Genomic DNA, 12,121 nt, shown 5'->3' on the forward strand with positions numbered 1-12,121 from the left:
AAACAAGAGGACATGAGTTGAGAGTTAGGGGTCAAAAGTTTAAGGGTAACACGAGGGGGAATTTCTTTACTCAGAGAGCGGTAGCTGTGCGGAACGAGCTTCCAGTAGAAGTGGTAGAGGCAGGTTCGGTATTGTCATTTAAAGTGAAATTGGATAGGTATATGGATAGGAAAGTAATGGAGGGTCATGGGCCGAGTGCGGGTCAGTGGGACTAGGTGAGAGTAAGCGTTCGGCACGGACTAGAAGGGCCGAGATGGCCTGTTTCCCTGCTGTAATTGTTATATGGTTATACAGAAGCTAGATAATGTGAAAGATGGAAAAAATCCAAGAAAAACCTGGGAGTTGCCAGGAGAACAAAGGACCAACTGTGCAAGGAAGTTACAACTTAGCAAAACACCTCACAGAAACAAAAAAAAATGTGATGCTGAGCCACGTATTGTATCGGCATCAGTGGCAGATCTTAAGAGGCATCTTAGAGGAGGGAAAGAGGTGGATAGGCATGGGAAGGCAATCAGATAATGAACCCTTGCAACTGAGACTACATGAACAAACATTTCAGCATGGATGGACGGATGGATGAAAGGAAGAAAGTATAGGCAGAGACAAGCTTGTGCATTAGGAGGTGATTGTGATTGAGATTGGATGAGGCCTGGTCTTTCCAACGAAGATAACAGAGAGACAGAAGTTTGGTATGGGGTTAAATAGGATTCCACAATTGCAAATCAGAATATATGACAAGGTACAAAATTGAATGCTGTTCCTCTTACAACATATCGTAGTCTCCTTCTGGTGACTTTAAATGGTTTCAGTTTAAGGGATGTTTATTTCAGAGACCAGGGCAGATGTATGATTCTCAGTTATTCGTAGAATCTGTTATTCACAGAACTGTGAACAAAGGCTTTCAGTTCAGTTCCCAGGTATGATTCTGACAACCAATGCAAGTGCTGGTTCAACTTTACTCTAAAGGCTTCTTGTGATACCTCTGAGCAACGGATGCTTGCATTTGATGCTGAAAATGCACAATTTCCTTTTCCAGCCAGGTTCTATGGTTATGCTGGTCATCCTCTAATGTATCACTGCAAAATGCAGCCACCCACTGTGTCAGTTTGATTATTTCTTTGCTCACTTATATTAATGTGTTCCCAAATTCTATAGCAACCACAATCAAGCCTGACTAAACGTGGGATCATTAGCAAGATCTCAGCAGAATACTTGGTCTAGCAGCCAGCTGGGGAACCACAGCCAGCATCTGCATCATTGAAATCTGGTTCTTACTGGAACTGAATGTTTCTTACAGTGCTTAGCAATGTTGATGCAAGGCTGATGCTTCTCTCTGGATGGGACGTACAGAACCAAGGTTCGTGGTCTCAAAGTCAGGTCGTGTCTATTGGCATTTAACTATATGGTATCAAAATGAGACAACGCTTGTCTAAAGCGGGGTGTAAAACATAAAACACACATAACACGTATTAACTTATGAAGGCAAGGATAAAAACTACAGATGAAACACACGTAAATAACAAACCAAAGTGCATTAATATTAAATATTGTTAGGAACAGAATAACCAGTGACACTTTGAATGCTATGCAGCAGGGAGTTCAGAAGCCTAATGGCCGGGGGGGGGGAACTTTTGTAACCTGACTGTTCTTGTTTTTATGTATCGTGGTCTCTAGCCTGATGGTAAAAATTCAAAGAGGATGCAAGGCTGATCCTTAATAGTACTAAGGGCCCTGTACATGCAGAGCTCCTGAGAAATGTCCCCGATGGATGGAAGGGACAGACCTCAATGATCATAAGACCATAAGATATAAGGAGCAGAATTAGGCCATTCAGCCCATCGAGTCCACTCCATCACTATTCTCTCAGTTCTTTGCAGGGACTTCTGGTCCAATGCTAGACTGCCCCCATACCAGTTGGAGATGCAACATGACAGGATGCTCTCAATGGTGTTTCTGTAGAGCACGGTTAAGATGGTGGCATGGGGGTTGGGGGAACCTTGCTTTCTTCAATTTCTTAAGGGGAGGAGGCACTGCTGTGCCTTGTTCTTGAGAAGTCAGCCTTGACTCCTTCACCCAGAGGGAAAAGGAATCCGCTACACAAGATATTCAAGACAGAACACAGAACTGAAAGTACAGGAAGAGGCCATTCAGCCTTCAATGTCTGCACCAACAACTTAGCAGATGTTTTGATATTGAGGGCATCTCAGAATGTACAGTTTGCATAGGGAGATGCTATGGGGCAAAAGATCAGCCATGATTTTTGGCGCATGGTGAAGACAATTTCCACTTCCATTTACTGTGTTCTTAGGTAGGAGAGGCTACTTCACTACTGTGCCTGACAGCCACTCCAACCAGACATTCGCTGGCTGTAAGTGGTGTCCAGCTGCTTGGTGCCTCTGCATTGTGTGCACATGCAAGTGAAAGTGCCTTAATAAATAGGCACTGCAGAATAAAGTCTGCCACTTTTTTTTCTTGTACATCATATGATGCATGATATCACCCATGGCACTGGGAAGGCATTCCTGACCGATGAGCTTCTTACAAACTCAAGTCTTTATCAGGGCTGAATTCAAACTTTAATCCTTGGGTCCTGCTGCCCTCTAAAAAAATCATTGAAAGGTTATTCACATCGTCACTGCATCAAAGAGACAATTTTGATCCTTTTCCTTTCAATATTTTCCGTTGTTTTTAGAGAACTGAGGCTCTGTCCCCTCTCTGTCCGCATCAGTTTTCTCTCAGAGCTCTATTGATCCATCTCTGTTACTGTCGGATAGTTGACCCCTTGCACTGCTCATCTGACAATTCTCTTGTGTGTGAGTTCATGCTCCAAAAAACATTCCAACCCAAAAAGTCCTGGCAGATTTTCCCTTCTCTAATCCACACAAGGCCCTCATGGGACTTGAAGCAATTAACTCAACACTAGCTGGGGATTAACCTGGGAATTTAACCAATTTAACTGACTGAAGGAGCAGGCATCTTTGCTTTAAAAAAAATAATGTACAATTCACCTGTGAAATCAATGAAAATCAAGAATCAATGGGAGAGAGCCCTGGGGAAAAGGTTGCATGAATATTGTTGAAATAGTGAAGAGAACTCTAAATGAGACAGGGCGGTTCATTGAAGGACTCATTTTGATCCTAGTGGTGTTGTGAGAAGCACTAATTAAACAACAGTGCCTTCGCATTTTGCTTAGAAAGTTAACCATTAGTCTGTTGACAGGTGCATAGAAATCTCCACTGTCTGGGTGAACTTGTCTTATTCCCCCTGTTTAAACTTTGATGCTACTACACAAGATTACTAAGTTACCAATTAGTTTTAAATAATGTTAAGTTTAATAAGTTTGCGGAAATTTGGCATGACATCTAAAACTGAAAAACTTCCACAGATATGTAATGGAGAATATATTGATTGGCTGCATTACAGCCTGATATGAAAACAGCAATACCGTTGAACAGAAACTCCTACAATAGGTTGTCGATATGGTCTAATTCACCGTGGGTAAAACTCTCTCAACCATTGAGCACATCTACATGACATGCCGTCATAGGAAAACAGCATCTGTCATCAGCGATCCCCACCACCAAGGTCATGCTCTGTTCTCGCTGTTGCCATCAGGAAGAAGGTGCAAGAGCCTCAGGACTCACACCATCAGGTTCAAGAACAGTTACTACCCCTCAGCCATCGGGCTCTTGAATAAAAGAGGATAACTGCACTCAACTTCTCTTGCCCTGTCATTGAAACATTCCAACAACCAATCAACTTACTCTTAAGGCTCTTTATCTCATTATTTATTACTATTTATTTATATTTGAATTTCCACAGTTTGTCTTCTGCACTCTGGCTGATCTTTCACTGATCCTGTTATACTTACTATAGACTTGTTGAGTATGCCCACAAGAAAATGAACCTCAGAGTGGTATATGGTGACATGCATGTACATTGATAATAATTTACTTTGGACTTTGAATCTCTTACTTTTATACCTTTGCAGACATCCTACTTTGCCTCTTTTCCTCATATCCCCAATTTAACTTTTTTTAACCTTTGCAGACTCGTTGAACTGCAGACGCTGGAAATCTGGGGCAACACACAAAGGAGCTCAGTGAATGCAAGTCAGGTAGCATCTACAGGAAAAATGAAGGGCCTCAACCTGAAATGACGTCCGTCCATTTCCCTCCACAGACGCTGCCTGACCTGCTGAGTTCCTCCAGCTCTGGATCTCTTTATTGCTAATTGCCGACGGGATGTTAACCGTTTCGACTTCACCACACCCTGTTCCAATTCCAACCTCACTCCTTCCGAACGCTCTGCTCTCCGCTCCCTCCGCACCAATCCCAACCTCACTATAAAACCCGCTGATAAGGGGGGAGCTGTTGTAGTCTGGCGTACTGACCTCTACCTGGCCGAGGCACAGCGACAACTCTCTAATGCCTCCTCTTACTTACCCCCTGATCATGACCCCACTAAGGAGCACCAGGCCACTGTCTCCTATACCATCACCAACCTTATCAGCTCTGGGGATCTCCCATCCACTGCCACGAACCTCATAGTTCCCACACCCTACACTTCCCATTTCTACCTCCTACCCAAGATCCACAAACCTGCCTGTCCAGGTAGACCTATTGTCTCAGCTTGTTCCTGCCCCACTGAACTCATTTCTACATACCTGGACACTGTTTTATCCCCCCTTGTTCAATGTCTTCCCACCTATGTTCATGACTCTTCTCACACATTGAATTTTTTCAATGATTTTAAGTTCCCTGGCCCCCACCGCCTTATTTTCACCATGGACTTCCAGTCCTTATATACCTCCATCCCCCACCCGGACGGTCTCAAAGCTCTTCGCTTTTTTTTGGATTCCAGACCTAAACAATTCCCCTCTACCACCACTCTCCTCCGTCTAGCGGAATTAGTTCTTACTCTCAATAATTTCTCCTTTGGCTCCTCCCACTTCCTCGAAACCAAGGGTGTAGCCATGGGCACCTGTATGGGTCCCAGTTATGCCTGCCTTTTTGTTGGCTTTGTGGAACAGTCCATGTTCCAAGTCAAAACAGGTATCCATCCCCCTCTTTTCCTTTGCTACATAGACGACTGCATTGGTGCTGACTCCTGCACGCATTCTGAGCTCGTCGACTTCATTAACTTTGCCTCCAACTTTCACCCTGCCCTCAAATTTACCTGGTCCACTTCCGACACCTCCCTCCCCTTTCTTGATCTTTCTGTCTCAATCTCTGGAGATGGTTTATCTACTGATATCTACTATAAGCCTACAGACTCTCACAGCTGCCTGGACTATTCCTCTTCTCACCCCGTCTCTTGCAAAAATGCTATCCCCTTCTCATAATTCCTCCGTCTCTGCTGCATCTGCTCTCAGGATGAGGCTTTTCATTCCAGGACAAAGGAGATGCCTTCCTTTTTTAAACAAAGGAGCTTCCCTTCTTCCACCATCAACTCTGCTCTCAAACGCATCTCTCCCATTTCCCGCACATTTGCCCTCACCCCGTCTGCCTGCCACCCCACTCGGATAGGGTTCCCCTTGTCCTCACCCCTCACCCCAACAGCCTCCAGGTCCAACGTATAATTGTCCATAACTTCCACCACCTCCAACGGGATCCCACTACCAAACACATCTTTTCCTCCCCCCCCTTTCTGCTTTCCACAGGGATCGCTCCCTACGCGACTCCCTTGTCCACTCGTCCCCCCCCCATCCCTTCCCACCGATCTCCCTCCTGGCACTTATCCTTGTAAGCGGAACAAGTGCTACACCTCTGCATCACTTTTGCCAATCATCTTTCCAGCTCTTAGCTTCATCTCACCCCCTCTGGTCTTCTCCTATCATTTCGCATTTCCCCCTCCCCCCACTACTTTCAAATCTCTTACTATCTTTCCTTTCAGTTAGTCCTGACGAAGGGTCTCGGCCCGAAACACCGACAGTGCTTCTCCCTACAGATGCTGCCTGGCCTGCTGTGCTCCACCAGCATTTTGTGTGTGTTGTTTGAATTTCCAGCATCTGCAGATTTCCTTGTTTTGCTCCTTTGTCTGTTGCTTTAGTTTTACATCTTATGAATGATTTTTGATTAAATGAAAATAGACATTTTATTCCATGATTTACTTTTATTCCCGCTTCTTGCAATGACTTGCTTTAATTCTTTATTCATCTTGTTCTGGTGTGCCCACTTGGTTGTACTACCATGTGGTTTACCCAAGCCATTTCTAGCCAATTTCATGCAAATGCAGGAAATTTTTCAAATGAAAATTCAAAGTTCAGTGATGGGGTGGGTGACATTGAGTGAAGTGAACTTGAACATCTCTGGTTCAAGTCGCTGATGGTTGAGTGGTAGTAATTGTTCCTGAACCTGGTCGTGTGAGTTCTACGGCTTATGTAATTTCTTACGAATAGCAGCCGCAAGAGGAGGTTATAGCCTGGATGCTGGAACCCTCAATGATGGATGCTCTTTCCTGCGACTGCACTCCGTGTAGATGTGCTCCCTTGTTGAGGAGGGCTTTACCAAACTTCGACTTGACCATATCCACTACTTTTCACAAGATTTTCCATACAAGGGAATTTCCATACGTGACCTGGTATGGTATTTCCATATCAGGTCATGATGCAATCAGTCAATATACTCTCCACTACACATGGATACAAGTTGATTAAAGTTTTAGATGACATGCCAAATCTTTGCAAACTTCTAAGAAAACAAAGGCACTGCCATGCTTTCTACATAATGGCACTGATGTGCTTGACCCAAGACAGATCCAGCACGGGGCCCCCCCCCCCCCAGGGCTGTGTGCTCAGTCCACTGCTGTTCACTCTGCTGGCCCACGACTGTGCTGCAACACACAGCTCGAACCATATCATCAAGTTCGTCGATGACACGACTGTGGTGGGTCTCATCAGCAAGAACGACGAGTCAGCTTACAGAGAGGAGGTGCAGCGGCTAACGGACTGGTGCAGAGCCAACAACCTGTCTCTGAACCATTCCCTGCTGAACATCGACGGCTCCTCGGTAGAGATCATTAAGAGCACTAAATTTCTTGGTCTTCACCTGATGGAGAATCTCACCTGGTCCCTTAACACCAGTTCCATAGCAAAGAAAGCCCAGCAGCATCTCTACTTTCTGCGAAGGCTGAGAAAAGTCCATCTCCCAACCCCCATCCTCACCATATTCTACAGAGGATGTATCGAGAGCATCCTGAGCAGCTGCACCACTGCCCGGTTCGGAAATTGCACCATCTCAGATCGCAAAACCCTGCAGCGGATAGTGAGGTCAGCTGAGAAGATCATCGGGGTCTCTTTTCCTGCCATTACAGACATTTACACTACACACTGCATCTGTAGAGCAAACAGCATTATGAAGGACCCCATGCACCCCTCATACAATCTCTTCTCCCTTCTGCCATCTGGGAAAAGGCAACGAAGCATTCGGGCTCTCATGACCAGACTATGCAACAGTTTCTTCCCCCAAGCTATCAGACTCCTCAATACCCAGAGCCTGGACTGACAACAACTTACTGCCCTCTACTGTGCCTATGGTCTTGTTTATTATTTATTGTAATGCCTGCACTGTTTTTGTGCACTTTATGCAGTCTGTAGTCTAGTGTAGTTTTTTGTGTTGTTTTACATAGTTCACTGTAGTTTTTGTACTGTTTCATGTAGCATCATGGTCCTGAAAAACATCGTCTTGTTTTTACTGTGTTCTGCACCAGCAGTTATGGTCGAAATGACAATAAAAGTGACTTGACCTGATTGTCAGAAATGATAACTCTGAGGAATTTGACCCTCTCCACCTCTGATCCCCTCAGGAGGATCTCTGGCTTTCTCTTAGCTTCTGCACTAACTTAAGTTTTCAAATTCCTGCTTTCCCAGACTGAAGTCAATCAATTATGTTTTATTTAATTATGCCTTTGGTTCATGCCTTTGAGGTAGCCTATAGCAAAATAACTTTTTTATGCTGGAGAGTTCTATTAGGATCATTAAAAATTGAGTTATCAATATTTTTTCCCAGTTTCTAAAGAATCTAATTTGTGTGGTCTTTAATGTTCCACTTGTTGGAACATTTGCCCTATGAGTCATCATATACATACAGGCTACACAGATCCCTCCTATGCCATATGAAAATATGGCTGCAAGTACCCATTCAAAGTTAGTGCCCTTTATTAGAATTTTGTTATTCACAATTGGTGCATCAAGCACTTTGATTAAACTTTTTTAGTAAATGGCTTGATAAAACCTTACCAGATCTTCACTCTTAAATATCTCAGTGGAACCTTTTATAAAAGCAGACTTTTACTGAAAACCTTTAATTAAAAACACTGCCTGGCTCATGTTGCACATGGCACATTCAACAGTAAGTTGCCGAAGATGCTACAGAAATATATGGGAATTCAAAGCAATGCAATTCAGAGGACTACGATTATTTTTCTTGTTATTTGCAAGGCAGGTATAAACAGGGGGTTCCACAAGATGAAATCCAGCCTTAAACTGTTGCATTAAATGTATGATTCAGTTCTATAGAACTGACATTACAGCAATTACATTGTACACAACAACTGAAAGCCCAGATGCGGCAGATTAGCACAATCCCCACTACTTCAACCTGTTGTGTTTGTATTCAAACAACAGGAAGGGTTGCCAAGCAACTGAGCTGGTTAGTGAACTGAAGAGCCTGATAATGTCTGAGCAACTGCACAGTTAACTCTATCAGCCCAGAGTCAAGCAGCTCAATATACCATGAGCTCCTCCCGACGGGCAAAGACAACCGCACTCGCGACATCTCACCCAGCTTTGGAAAGAAAGCAGTACAAGATAGCTTGGGGACCAAGGCCAGCCGAGAAGAAGAGTTTTCTGGTCTTATAAAGTTATTTGGTATATATAAAATTCTGTGAAAGAGTCGAGGCTTGTAATTATGGCCATTACAGCAGCAAACAACAGGCAGTGCAAACTCACCATTAACATACCAGGGAAATAAACTAGCTTGAGAAACTGTGATAGTGAAGGTGAATGGAACTGAAATAGCTACAGTAATAAATTCTCTTATCCTCCTCTGACTAATTCCCTTCCCATGCCACTTAAGGACAATCCTGTTTACAGCATAGTCCATTTTGGTTAAGTACTGGGGATATCAGGCAACAACTTAGCCACGGTGAATAAACACAAACTTATTTCCTGCCACTCTCACACACAACCACTGTAATGCTGGAAGAAACAGAAGAAGCTCAGCTTATTACCTCCTCTGGTCGACTAAGCACGTGCCCCTCGGGGCCACTGATCCCCATCTCCAGCAAGAGTCTTTGTTCCTGTACAGATAAACAGCAACAAGTAGCTTTAGACCTGATGTATGATTTCAGATGACCAGGAAAATACAACTAGAAACCCAAACACGGAAAGGCTAGACAGCTCATAACAAAAATCTGTCATTTTCCTCTTCTACTTTATCTAGTCCTGTCGGACAATTTATAAAGATTAGTCTACAGTGGACCCAAACATGGTGAAGAATACCTTAGTGGTGGCAGAGTTACAAAGTCACCATTATATCTCAGGCATGCTACACTTATGTAATGTCTAATGTAATCAAACATAAGAGGAAAGAGACAGAAGGAATGGAAGTGATGGATGTGAGTGCACTGACCTGGGCAATGATGTCCCCGTTCTCCGCATGGACTTGTATTATTGCTCCAAGGTCACCCACGTACTTACAGATGTCATAGAGCTGCAAAGCAAATAGGGAAAAACAGATTCTTCCAGATTGAACAAACAAATCAGGCATGTGTCAAAGTCCTTCACACTGAGCGGCCACTGACTACCATGAAGGCAATTCATGGCATTCTTACAAACCACAGGTTTTACTTCAGCTTTGCATCTGACTCCCACCTTGATTTTATAACTTACATTAACCAATCAAGTCTGGTCCAAACATCAATAGCAACAAAACGAAAGCCATCTGTTCTGCCTTGGGGCCACTACTCCTCTCCACCATTAACTGAATGCTACATCTTTAAATTGAACAGATTCACCCTTGCAAATGGATCAGCTGCAATAAAACAACCCATCCTCGAGCTTACTTGCACAACAGCTGGACACACACAATCACCCCTCAATTTATTGCCTGCCTTATATGTTAGTGCTATGACTGAATGGAAATGGAGAAACACTTATCCCTATCAAGCTTCTCAACTATCCCACCCAGAAGGCAGTAGAGATTCAGTTGCTCAATACAATCAAGACATATTAATAAGTTTTTTAGATATGGGGGGGTATGGAATGTGAGATCAGTGAAGGACAAAGGTACTGAGGGAAATAAGTAGCTATGACCTTACTGAATGCTGCACGAGTGAGGGCCAAATTGCCGCCTCTTTCTTCTACAATGCTAGCCCCACACAATGGAAATTGAAATTGATCACAAGTAGGTGAGAAAATGTTAGGACCTGCTCTTAATGTTCCTCTGCTTCTCAAGCCATATTTCCAAGAGCACAGGACAACTGCAGTTAGAAACCGCAGGGTGGATAGACTTTCCCAAAGCTTCCAAATGGTGAGTAAACCCCCACATGTGAAATGCTTTATATGTTCTTACTCACAGTTACTACCACCAGCTGAATGAAATCAATTAAAACAAAAAAAGATTAATTTAGTTAAAACCAGGTGTGTGAAGACACCTGCACATTTTAAAATCAATTTACAAAGTAAAGTTTTTTTAGTTCAACAGCATTAAATGTAATCAAGTGCCAGAGCTCATCATGTATTGCTGAGTTCTCCTTACTAAACTCAAACATTTCCAAATGTACAAAGGCACCCGAGGCATGCTATTTGGCTGTATCTGGTCTGACAGTTAACAACACATTCCTGTCTGTAACTCTCCACTATTCAGACCGGGAACCTTCGACAGAGCTTCTGTTATCTGCAGAAAGCTTCCATAACTTTATTAAATTTAAAAATCCAATACATGTTGTCAGCTGACTGCAGCCTCCAGGAGAGTAGCATTGGAGCGGTGTGGTGTAGTGTCCAGACTGGAATCGGTACTCCACTGGAGTCGGTGTGGTGTAGTGTCCAGACTGGAATCGGTGTGGTGTAGTGTCCAGACTGGAATCGGTACTCCACTGGAGTCGGTGTGGTGTAGTGTCCAGACTGGAATCGGTATTCCACTGGAGTCGGTGTGGTGTAGTGTCCAGACTGGAATCGGTACTCCACTGGAGTCGGTGTGGTGTAGTGTCCAGACTGGAATCGGTATTCCACTGGAGTCGGTGTGGTGTAGTGTCCGGACTGGAATCGGTATTCCACTGGAGTAGGTGTGGTGTAGTGTCCTGGCTGGAATCGGTACTCCACTGGAGTCGGTGTGGTGTAGTGTCCTGGCTGGAATCGGTACTCCACTGGAGTCGGTGTGGTGTAGTGTCCAGACTGGAATCGGTACTCCACTGGAGTCGGTGTGGTGTAGTGTCCAGACTGGAATCGGCACTCCACTGGAGTCGGTGTGGTGTAGTGTCCAGACTGGAATGGGTACTCCACTGGAGTCGGTGTGGTGTAGTGTCCAGACTGGAATGGGTACTCCACTGGAGTCGGTGTGGTGTAGTGTCCAGACTGGAATGGGTACTCCACTGGAGTCGGTGTGGTGTAGTGCACAGACTGGAATGGGTACTCCACTGGAGTCGGTGTGGTGTAGTGTCCAGACTGGAATCGGTATTCCACTGGAGTCGGTGTGGTGTAGTGTCCAGACTGGAATCGGTATTCCACTGGAGTCGGTGTGGTGTAGTGTCCAGACTGGAATCGGTACTCCACTGGAGTCGGTGTGGTGTAGTGTCCAGACTGGAATCGGTACTCCACTGGAGTCGGTGTGGTGTAGTGTCCAGACTGGAATCGGTATTCCACTGGAGTCGGTGTGGTATAGTGTCCAGACTGGAATCGGCACTCCACTGGAGTCGGTGTGGTGTAGTGTCCAGACTGGAATCGGTATTCCACTGGAGTCGGTGTGGTGTAGTGTCCAGACTGGAATCGGTACTCCACTGGAGTCGGTGTGGTGTAGTGTCCAGACTGGAATCGGTACTCCACTGGAGTCGGTGTGGTGTAGTGTCCAGACTGGAATCGGTACTCCACTGGAGTCGGTGTGGTGTAGTGTCCAGACTGGAA

At 44.6% G+C, this 12,121-nt stretch overlaps 1 protein-coding gene across 4 annotated transcripts in view; it reads right to left on the bottom strand.

Moving 5' to 3' along the window:
* The window catches only part of LOC132405309 (dihydropyrimidinase-related protein 3-like), a 235,740-nt gene that overhangs the window by 73,527 nt on the left and 150,092 nt on the right, over positions 1–12,121 (bottom strand). For all 4 annotated transcript variants that reach the window (XM_059990017.1, XM_059990016.1, XM_059990019.1 and 1 more), the window contains exons 6-7: positions 9,633–9,713; positions 9,232–9,300 (exon numbers count right to left, since the gene is read on the bottom strand). In XM_059990017.1, coding sequence (XP_059846000.1) covers positions 9,232–9,300; positions 9,633–9,713 — 150 coding nt within the window. The remainder of the gene's footprint in view (positions 1–9,231; positions 9,301–9,632; positions 9,714–12,121) is intronic.

This window comes from Hypanus sabinus, chromosome 15 (genome assembly GCF_030144855.1).
Source record: "Hypanus sabinus isolate sHypSab1 chromosome 15, sHypSab1.hap1, whole genome shotgun sequence".
Taxonomy (NCBI): Eukaryota; Metazoa; Chordata; class Chondrichthyes; order Myliobatiformes; family Dasyatidae; genus Hypanus; species Hypanus sabinus.